This window comes from Alligator sinensis, unplaced genomic scaffold (genome assembly GCF_000455745.1).
Source record: "Alligator sinensis unplaced genomic scaffold, ASM45574v1 scaffold125_1, whole genome shotgun sequence".
Lineage (NCBI taxonomy): Eukaryota > Metazoa > Chordata > Crocodylia > Alligatoridae > Alligator > Alligator sinensis.
Window position 1 is genome coordinate 1,102,388 of NW_005841893.1, and position 11,490 is coordinate 1,113,877.

An 11,490-nucleotide genomic window follows, 5' to 3' on the forward strand; every position below is an offset into this window, starting at 1 on the left:
ATAACCATGGCCTATAATATTCTATAACACTTTCTACTGATATGTGCATTTGTTTGTAGCAAACGATACACTCATCTATAAAACAGCTATAAAAACTGAAATTTTATGGTATGGTAAATGGTACCATACTATAAAACAGTGCTTCTCAAAGTGGTGGTCCGCAGACCACCGGTTGCTAGTCCACAGCAAGTTGCCAGGAAAGAAAGAAATATATTTTCAGAAGCATAACATTGATATGTCATAGCGCCACAGTTCGTACGTTCCAACACTCCAGGTGACATCATGTCGTGCGAGGTGAGGAAAGAGAAAGAAACAGCTGGTCACGTATTTGTGTAGTGCTGTTACACGCAGTTGCTGCCACCGGTCCCTGGCCCACTGCAAACAAAATTGCCGGTCCACCACATCAGATAGTTTGAGAAGCACAGCTATAAAACATGACCATATGATATATCTTTAGCTGGCATTACCGTTTTGGATTCTTCTAGTATCATTAATCTGATATTCTCACATATGTACCATTATATTGTTTTATATAGATATGCCAGCGGCTGACAGAATATGGAGTCCATTTGCATCGTGTATTGCCTGAGAAGAAATCCCAGACTGGAATCTTACTGGGAGTGTGTTCCAAGGGAGTCATTATTTTTCAAGTTCACAATGGAGTCCGGACACCAGTTCTTCGTTTCCCCTGGAGAGAAACAAAGAAAATATCCTTTAGTGTATGTCTGTATATATAGTTTTCGGTCTTGTTTTAATTTTTTTTGGCATTTGGGAAATTAGCATTTTCCAGTGTGATCTGTGAATACCTTTTAGTATGGCTGAAGTCCTCTTTCCAAGGAGTAAAACCACGGGCTTTGATGTTTTAAAGTGTTGTATTGGTACAGCCTGTAAACTGCAGAGGCACCAAACTCAGTATAAACAAAGGATGACGGATTTCTATCCCTTTCTTGCAGAATTGCTTGGCAATTTTGAAATGTACTGGTGTTAATTTAGCAACTGATAAACAAAAAAAAGCCCACATCTCAAACTGCTTATCAGTGTGAAAACTATAAATTGCCTTTTCATTGCTTAGATTTTACCTAGAGTTGGTTAGCTCTAGTCAAGAACACTTAAAAGAAGGTGAAGAAAAGACCTCAAAAATTTATTAACACTTTCATAACTAAATAATATATTGGGTATCTAGGGTCCATTGGTTTTTAGTAGCAGCTGGGTTTATAATTCCCTTTAGAGTTTTAAAATTCCCAGGCTCTAAGTACAGACTGTTTCTGTTAGTTTGTTAGTGACCCAACAGCAGGCAGTAGTAGAGGTTGACTGGGATATGTAATTGTTTTTTTTCCCTGTTATTTCACTGGATAACATCAAAATTATTTTTGTTTGTCAAAATATTGAACAAACTTCATCCAGCAAATGTGATTTGCTTTAGCAAATTCAGCATATCTTGCTATCTGTGTGCACAGAAATGTTATGTTCATTTTAGGCTAAAAAAAATCACTATTCCCTATCTTTTTTCTTGCAGAAAAAGAAAATAACACTACAGAACACATCAGATGGTATAAAGCACGCTTTCCAAACTGACACTAGTAAGACTTGTCAGTATCTCCTGCACCTGTGCTCTTCCCAGCACAAGTTCCAGCTACAGATGAGAACCAGACAGAGCAACCAAGATATTCAGGATATTGGTAATGACTGGAGATGGTTGTATTATTATATGAACAAATTTTACACAGAGTACTGTAACAATTTCACTGAAATGTGGATCATACCTCTGTGGAAGGTGACTGTTATAATATAGGGGTTCTCAACTTCTGGCCCATGGGCCAAATCCAGCCCATGGCACTATGTCATCTGGCCCACAGGGCTCTCCACAGTCCAGAAATTTGGCGTAGGGGGAGAGGTGCTGTCAAATCTTGGGACCTATGGGGAGCCCTGGGTCCCATGCGTTGGATCTCGCTCCTGATCCCAGCAGACAGGGCTGGGCAGGGGCAGTGCTGGGCCACCAGGACTCAATCCCAGGACCCAGTTCAGCCCACAGATGGGCCCCATACCACCATCTATCCCACAGGGCCAAAAGGTTGAGCACGATGGTTCTAGTAGATTTTCTTTAGGTTAGCAGGTCTCTAAATGCTGTCTGAAAAGTTGCTTGGTCACCTGGTGCTTGTTCTTCTTTTTTCCAGCAGTCACATCTGTATAAAAGACAGCTGAAAATATTTTCCTTTTGCAACTTCTCCATTTTACTTATTGATTCATGGCTGCTATAGAATGGAGTGCATTTGCAAATAAAAGAGGTGGTCCAATGCAATACAAACTGGAGAGGAAGCAATTCATGATACCAGCTATGAAAGCTGTGGAATATCTAATTTTTATGTTAAGTAAAACATGTAGTTGATAGCAGTAACAAATTTATTATCGATGTGAGTCAGTTGCTTTAGAGAGTTGGGGACAGATCATTTTAATGAGTGTGTAAGGCAAAACAAATCAAGTCCTTTTCTTAGATTAGGGACTTAATTTGGCTTGAATGGTGCCCTCTGCTTTGAAATAGCTGAGTTTGACACGTACCTGGAACACAACTGACTTGGCTGGCTTTTACACAATCCTCAAAGCACTATTTAATTTACTTTGTTCGTGCTTTCTTTGTTTTTGAGTGACCTACCTCCATAGCCATGTGTCCACATTCCAACTGCTGCCACTCTAAATTTCTACCAGTATAGCTGGGTTTGGAGGCTGGCTCCCTGACAGTGTAGGTGCTGATTTTTTTATAATGGAAAACAACTTTGCAGCCTATTTGTTCTGTCAAGCATTGCATACCATTTATCCCAGCGGTGCCAATCCCTTCAGCCCTGCAGGCCAGAGGAGTGGTTCAGGGTCAGTTCATAGGCAGATCCAGTCCTTGGGTACAATCCAGCATGCCTGGCTAGGGCTTGATCTGGTGTGTGGGGCCAGCTGGGCCATGACCCAGTCTGGCACACAGGGATGGCCCGGCAAAGAACCCCAACTCTAGCTCCAAGCCCCATCCGCAGGCCTGAAGAGCTTTGAAATCTGGCAGTGGAGGTCCCAATATTAATTGCTGCCACTCACTCACTGTCAAATTTCTGGACCTGTGGGGAGCCCTGCAGGTTGGATCTGGCCTGCTGGCTGGAGGTTGAGCACCACTTCTTTAGCATAAAGCAGAGGTTTTCAACCTTTTTTAATCTAAGTACCCCCGGCGGCCAATAAACAGGGATGTGGGGGGCGGTGATTGGCAGTCCCTCCGAGTTGAGGATGACATCCGTCAGGCTTGATGGGTCCTCAGGTGACTGAGGAGCCCAATTCTGGATACACACATTCTTCAGCAATGGGGGCATGTTGTTGTGCAGGGGGTAGCGCACAGCCAGATGCCGAGCAAGGGAGTAGCGTGCAGCCAGGAGGCGGAAGAGTATGCAGCCAAGCGGCGGGGGTTGGGGGAGATGGTGCACAGCAGGACGCTGAGTGAGGAGGCAGGAACAGAGTGCCGCAGCCTCCCAGGAGCAGGGCAGGGTGGGGAAGGTCACTGGGCAGTGGCGCCCCTCTGTGGGCAGGGAAGCTCACCAGGCTGGTGTGTGGCAGTGGCAGCCGCTGCGTGCAAACTTCCCTGCCCTGCAGAGGGGCAACACTGCCCTCACCCCACCCTGGCCCTACTTCTGGGAGGCGGCAGCGCTCCATTCCCACCTGCCCGTGCGTACCCCCTAGGACCAGTCCAAGTACCCCCAGGGGTATGTGTACCCCTGGTGGTCAACCCCTGGCATAAAGAAATGGAGCAAGTGGCTTGAGGCTTTCATGCCATATTTCTAACTCAGTGTTGGTGTATACTTAAAAAGCAAGTAAAGTTTTGCATACAGGGCTTTTTTGGCCTGCCAGACTCAGTAACTGTTACACTTACACAGCTTGTGTTTTGTTAAGGGAGTCTGGAAACTAATAGGCTACATTTGCTTGTGTGCACAGCAGCCTTCTCTAAGTTCAGAAGCCTTGGAGTTCATTCATCATTTCTGAGCAAGAATTAAATAAAGGCCATGGACAGGTATTCATTTCTAGTGGTAAAAAGTTCACATAAATTCTTAGTTCTAGGAAAATAGCCCAGGATCTGGAACATGTGTGTGTTTATGCCCCCTGGCTGGAGAGCTACACAAGTACGCAGGCTCTTAGGAGAGCCCACTGACTTGACAGCCTGCCAATTTTCCTGATTGAGAAGATACTGTGTGACTCGTGGTGTCCTCAACACTTGAGAGAAGCATTCAGCCATTCAAGTTAGTGTGGGAGGAAGGAGGTCTTCTTGGTAGGAAGTGATCTAACTTTTTGTGGAAAAAACAGTTCTCTTTTGCAAGAAACCCCTTGAACAGCTGTATACTCTCTTTTTGTGCCAGCTACTTTAAAATGATTAGCCAAGCTACATTTGTTATAGCAGGAATAGAAAATGGTGTAAGAAAAATAGTCTTTGGGGAAAAAGTAGAGCACTACTAATATGCAATTAAATTGAAACTATGGCAGAACAGATAAACAAGATAGTGCTCTATTATTAACACCTTCCTACTACAGTAGTGTTCAGATACCCTAGTCAGCTCATTATTACTGGCTGTGTACAAACATAAAATGAAAGTGGCTATCCCAAAAGAGCTTTTGATGGGAGCATGATATAACACACAGGTGCCAAATACAGCAGCATGGGGGAGAAAAAATTGGTAATAGCCAGTAATGATTGACTTTTATAGAAAGTTTACAATTTTGAGAGTTATTACTTTATATCTTTTTCAAATTGTATAAATGAACAAAAAAAGTTATGAACTGTCTCTAGTAAGCCATCTGTCTAGCTGCTGGCAGTGTGCGAAGCAGGCCCTATTCAATTCAGATTTGGCCCAAATCAGGGATAGTGATTCTATTCATTGTTTCAGATCACTGTCCCCGATTTGATTTGGCTAAATCTGAACCTAAAGATTCGATGCTGATTCAGAGAATCAGCGATTCAGACATAGGCCCAGCTTTAAATGTTTTTTCTACATACCTCAAGGCACCAGTGCGGCTTGTGGATGCTGGGGTGCATGAAGCGTCCCACAGGAGTGGGACCACTCTACATGCTCAGTGGCAAAACCGGAAGTGGACTGGAAGTACTTCTAGTCCACTTCCAGGCCCACTGGGGAGCACACTGGGGGGCCCTCCACACCCCCCCAGCTTGGCGATCAGCCGCAGGGGGACCCCAGGTGCCCCCCCAGACCCAGGAGGCACCAGCCACTGAGCCGGAGGGATGTGGGGGGAACCCCAGGGTGCTCCCTGGCAGACCCAGAAGTGGACGTGAAGTGCTTCTGGTCTACTTCCGGGTCTACTGCCAAGTGTGCTGGAGAACACCCTGCGCTTCTGTGGGACACTGCATGCGCCCCAGCATCGCAGCATTCATAAGCTGCCTGCTACCTGCTACCTAGAGGTATATGGAAAAAACATTTAAAGCTGTGTCTATGTCCGAATCTCTCTGAATCGATTCGAAGAGTTCCGATTCGATTCAGGGAGATTAAAGGATCCTCTGATTTGATTCGGAGTCAGAGATTAGGCCACCAAATCGGGCCGAATCTCCGCCGAATTGAATCAGGGACTAAAGCTTTGCACAGCCCTACTAGCTGCTTTCATTAAACAGTGTAGTTTAAACACCAGTGACAGGGAGGTTATAAATTGGTGTTTGGATAATGCCAAAATCCAGTTCTGAAAAATGCAGTCCATCATGTCTAAAAGGAGATTCCCAATACATTTCAACTTATTTTTACCAATGCATTCGATACTTTATCTTACAAACTTAAGAGCACATTTGGAATATTCTGTATGGAGCTGGATACCAAGTTTAGAAATGGATATTCAAAATCTCAAAGAAACACATTGAAAGTTTGCAAGGATTAATTGAGGATTAAGTCAGTTTTATTAGGAAGGACTTCAAGCACTTGTGTATGTTCAGCCAAAAGGAAAACAAAACAGGGGAAGGACTTGATTACAGTGTGTGTGTGTGTGTGTGTGTGTGTGCATGCTCGCTCCTATAAGCATTTAAGAGTCTTGGCAGGGGTCTCAACAGAAGGAAAAGACATGATGTGAACTGTGGAGCTGCTGGGACTTTTCTTCAAATACTGCCATATAACAAGGAATAGGTACTAGAAAAGGTGACTGGAGCAGGTAATAGACCTGGAAGACAAGAACAGGTATTCATTTGTTGCCTTTAAAAAATGCCAAATGCGCCTTTGATAAATCATTTATTAAAAATCTGTATATTTGTTATGGAGAATATTGAACTACTAAAGCAGTTATATCCTGCTCTAAGTACAGGACATAACTGTAGTAGCTCAGCCACTACTGTGAAAACTGTTCCCAGGTGGACTTCTAAATTGTAACTACTGAACTGTAAGTAGATGTACTGGAACAGCCAAAAAGTGTGGATGTCCAGTTAAGTTGTAAGGGGGTGAATAGATACACCTAAGTTTCTTTCTGTTCGTAAGCATCTCTTTTCCAGTCTGTGTGCAGAGGATATATATGCAGTATACAAATTTGCATTTTAAAGGCAGGAGCATTAGATGCGTGCATATCTGAACTAAAATTAGGGTTATTAACGGGTTCAAATGAGTTTATTCTGTTTAAGCTCCAAGTGTCAATTGTATTCTGTTTCATGTCAAAAGACTTTGTTGACTGAGGAAATCCCAAACTAATATACCTGAGTGAAATGGCATTCAGTGTCCAGCAGGAAAGGCTGCCAAACTAAATGGGCCCTGAAACAGGAATTTCACAAGTAGTGCACAGATTAGGAATCCAGGAGAAGCTAAAAGGGAGAACCAAAGGGTCAGAAAGTAGTTTTGGCTATTGAAAGAGAGGCCAGCTTGAGCAGAGAGGTAGTTCAGGAACAGTTGAAAGGCAGGTGGGGAAGGAGAGTAGGAGGATCTGGAAAGGTGTTCCAGCCCAAAAGTGTTCAGTGAAGCTTTGGAGAAGTCTTCAGAGGTTACTGGGCCTTTTGAGGGGCTTTCACCCAACACTGCATTAACAGTTTTGTGCATTAATGTTAATGCAGGGCCTCTGTCTTTTAGTGAAATTAATAGTATAATGTGAGCATTGACAGACAAAATGTCTCCTCAAGTCTTAGAACTGTCCTGACATAGAATGGAATATCATTCACTTTGTAAAAGTGGTTGAGGAACAGTCTCTTTTGCACCATTGCAGTTTAGTCCCAGCAAATAATGGGAATCACAGTACTGATTAGAAGAAATATTTTGTGTGATGTTTGTGCTCTGGACTAGCCTGGGGACTAAGTCTGAGGTGTGCATACTGTTAAATCCAGACTGGGGTATCTGAGCTAGATTCCATGGCATCTTGATTAAATCATTTCTATATGCTAAACAACTGAGCTTAAAATACCTCATGTGTAATGAAAACTTGTAATGCATATCTGATATAAAAGTATTACATAAATGTGTTTTATATTTTTAAAAGAGCTATTGTAGTATTATAATCTATGCAAAATTACTAATTTCTTGCAGAGAGAGCTTCTTTTAGGAGCCTGAACCTTCATGCCGAGTCTGTTAAAGGGTTCAATATGGGCCGTGCAATCAGTACAGGTAGTCTGGCTGGCAGTACAATTAACAGACTGGCAGTCCGACCTTTGTCAGTTGAGGCTGAAATTCTGAAGAGACTGTCCTGTTCTGAGCTCTCACTTTTCCAACCACTTCCTGGCTGTTCTAAAGAGAAAAATGAGAAAACTTCCTGGGAGGAAAGACCTAAAGCCATGAGCAAATCATTTCATGATCTGAGTCAGAGCCAAGTCTCTATCTTCCCCCAGCGAAAAAATGTTATAGCTACTATGGATTCCTCCCCAAAGCAAATAGAGATGTTATTGGGAAGAGTCTTCCAGCAGACGCCAATATCTGATACTGGATCAGTATCAGGAGCAATAAAGCTGAACAAGTAAGAATGCCTTTTACTTCCCAAAAATATATTTTTATGCAATAAATCTACATTTAACATCACTTTTCTTTTATTCCATATTAGTATTTACACCATTATTTTATTATGTTGAAACTCCTTTCTCCCTCCCCCCTTCTCACCGCCTTTGCTTTTCTTTCCCCTTCCCCTTTAGTTCCAAATCTCATGCAGGATTAAATAGAAGTCTTGAAAGGAGGAAAAATGAATCAGACTCATCATCCATTGAAGATACTGGTCAAGCCTATGTTGTAGGTCAGCACAAAAAAGTATTATTTTTGTACTTGCTAACTAAAATCCGGAATATTTTCTGCTGCAAAGTGTAAACACTCAGGCTAACGGATTGCTTTGATATTCTTTTAAGGTACCGTATGCAGTTGACTTGCATTGCTTTTACATATGGATTTCCCCCTTTTTAAAATAAAAATATAATCATGAATCAAAAAATTCCTCCTCCTGAAAGCAATAAACATTTCAGCAAATATGCTGGATGGGGCTTCACAACTTGAACACCATTTTACTACTTTTGCTATTTATAAAGAGTAGGAAGGAGTGGGTAGGGCTTATTTCCTGGCAGCAGGATCAGCACAGAAGCAGTATAAGCACACCCAAAGAATGTCCCGGGAGTTAGAATAATGTTATGAGTGTCTTGTAATGCATGGCTGTGCAACTTCTTAGGGCTGGGAGCTACAGCAGCAGGAGTCATAGACTCCTGTCACCTCCCAAGCTGCAAGATCTCCCAGCACTGTGTGGGTAGGCAGACCTCCCAGCTACTGCACCAAGAGCTCCCCCTACATACATAACTCCTTGACTGAGGGCTCCCCCTGCACTGCAGGCTACACTGTGCTGCACTGCACTGCCCCTTGGAAAGAAGGGAGGGGGAGCCTAGAGCACTCAGCTGTGACAACTATGAGGGGAGCAGCAGCTCGGGGGAGCTCTCTTTGGAGTTTGGGGCGGGTGCCAAGTTAACCGCTTGTGGGCTACATGCAGTCTAGCCACTACTTGAACAGCCTTGCCCTGTTGTACTGCGTCGTATCTTCGCATTTAGGTGTTCCCACTATCTTTGTTAAGCTAGGTAACGCGAAGTCTGAGTGACTGAGATTCTTCAGTATAAAAAAATAACCTTATACAACAGTTGATGTGCACACATCATATATGCCTTCTGGCAGTATAGACAACTCTGTCTTGTATTTGCATACACATGCATGCTCATACTTATGGGACAAAGACTGTGCTTCCTCAGCACTACAAAAAGAAAAGGCTGCCAACAACTGAGCTAAAGAACTCAATTTCTTGAGAAGGTAGAAGTGTCCTATGAGTATGTGTGGACCAGCAACTAGAGGACATTATCACGTGGTCACTCATACCTGCCTAGGCTATGACTCTGCAAAGGATTGAGGCCACAAATGTTTTGCACAGAGTTACAATAACTTCACTGGGCATTATATAATAACTGTTTTCTTGGCCTAATCTTTTCCAGATGGAGATTAAATGAAATGTGTTAAAAAAAGATAGATCTTAGTCATAATTACAGCTCCATGACTACTTCCATTTAAAAGTCTGAAATATTTTATTCCATGTCTCAGCACTATCTTCTTGAAATGAATAATTCCAAAGATATCTATTTCTTTACAGAAACCTACTTGAATACCAATATTTAGCTGAGGTTCTTTGAGTAGATGCGATATCTTTTATTAGACCAACTGAGTAGCTGGAAAAAATTTCTTGGCAAGCTTTCAGGCACAGTCACCCTTCTTCTGGGTATAAATCAGTGGGAGTCTATCATAGTGCAGTGTTGCTGATCAAGAATTACAGAGAGCAAAAACTTATATTTATCTCTAATAGTTATATTTATATCCCAGGTATTAGCATCAATAGTTCTGGAAATCCTGCATCATCAGCACCATTGAAACAAAATGGTAGGTTTGTAAATAATTTGCACTGAGTTCAGTTTTTGTTACTGTTTAACCCACTCTTAAAGTGGTCTTGCAGTTTATTGATACTACCCTTTTATTTCTCTTTCGCACCTGTTCCAAATGTCATCACAAGACGGATAACAAGACAAGTAAACCCCACTTTTAAGAATAACTTTAATAAAGTTGTAGGGCCTTCCAATTTTGTCAGGCTAAAACAATGCAGCAAATGTAAAGAAAAAAATTAATCCAAGAAAGGATCATTTTTATAGATATTTCTAGCATTTGTGTTTCATTAAAACATTTAAAGTCTGGGAGTAGTAGTAAACATTCTGGAAGCTATAATCTAGTTAGTATATCATATGAAGTAATGCAATTTTTCCCTCCTCATATTTACCCCTTGTGCTAATATTAAATACATTCAATTCTGTACTTACAGACTTGTTCTGTGGAGTTGTTTTGTAAATTTAGCATATTTTCACTGGATGGTCAGACTTATAAGTTGCCCTGATAGCTGTTGACTTTCCTTATACATATTAGCTTTTATTTGTAACAATAAATTGAACCTACTGATCATTAGCACCTAATAACTATATTACATTTCAACATTTAACTAATATTTAAGCAATTACAGTAGCTTGATGTTCAGTTAAAAAATATAACAGTGTTTTAGGTTCCAGAAAGATATTGAATGTTCTTAATGTTGCTTGCCTGTCACTTCTTAAGAAAAAGTGTACCTGCTTTGGAAGTGTAGAAAATGCCAAAGCTAACTAAAATGTGTTGAGGTCCTTTTCTGTTGTGTGAAGTTTTATTTTTTGTTTGAGCATCTGCTAAATGACCACATGGACAGAAACCTTGCAACTTTACAGCAAAGGGCTTAAGATGGATTTAAACTACAGAGTTATTTATATTTTGGTATTCTGCATATACAAAATTGATCTCCTATCTCAAATTATTTTGTGCTGAACAGAAAATCTGGCATTCAGTTAATAAACAATTGCAGGCATTTGCCAGAGCATCTTGGTTTGAAACATTTTTCAGCTTCATAAATGTACTTACAGAAGCTGGAAGTTGAAATGTTTTCTCCTTTTCCTGCATTATACATGCTCCAGAGTTATTGGAGGACTTCTGGCAAGCAGGGTTCTTTTTGTCTTTTTTTAATGCTGTATTTGCAAACAATAGCCAGCAATGCATATTGTAAGTGAGCTGCAAGTTTCTTCTGAAGTCCTTCACACATATAACACCCCGCCCCCAGAATTTCCCATGTGTGTGTTTCCCTGATGCAGGAAAGCACTAATGTCTGGGGTTTAACTTTTTAAGCATAGTCTTAAATCAGTAATTGTAAACCAGGATGCTGCAGCATCCTGGAATGCCTTACAATCCTTTCAGGGCCCCTCTACATATGCAGGTAAAGGTGTGATGGGATCTAATGCACAATTCATACAATTGTGCCTCCTGCCATGCAACACATGCATGGCAGGCAGCGCGATTATGAGCTTGCGCATTAGATCGCATCAAACCTTATTGTCAGTGCAGGGGGAGCCCGAACCCAGGCTCCCCCTGCATCATTAAGAAGCAAGATCCCATGACTGGGAACTCCATGCACTCCAGCTAAGGGGTTTCCAGCCAC

At 41.8% G+C, this 11,490-nt stretch overlaps 1 protein-coding gene across 20 annotated transcripts in view; it reads left to right on the forward strand.

Annotated features, from left to right (window-relative positions):
• PTPN13 (protein tyrosine phosphatase, non-receptor type 13) overlaps positions 1–11,490 on the forward strand; it is a 218,115-nt gene that overhangs the window by 159,447 nt on the left and 47,178 nt on the right. For 17 of the 20 annotated variants that reach the window (XR_003092691.1, XR_003092693.1, XR_003092692.1 and 14 more), the window contains 5 exons: positions 537–719; positions 1,517–1,679; positions 7,509–7,932; positions 8,105–8,202; positions 9,810–9,866. Coding sequence is in view for 17 of the 20 variants with exons in the window: in XM_025197238.1 (XP_025053023.1) it covers positions 537–719; positions 1,517–1,679; positions 7,509–7,932; positions 8,105–8,202; positions 9,810–9,866 (925 nt within the window). In the remaining 3 variants the exon portion in view is untranslated. The remainder of the gene's footprint in view (positions 1–536; positions 720–1,516; positions 1,680–7,508; positions 7,933–8,104; positions 8,203–9,809; positions 9,867–11,490) is intronic. The other 3 variants (XM_025197240.1, XM_025197241.1, XM_025197252.1) reach the window with 1 other exon arrangement.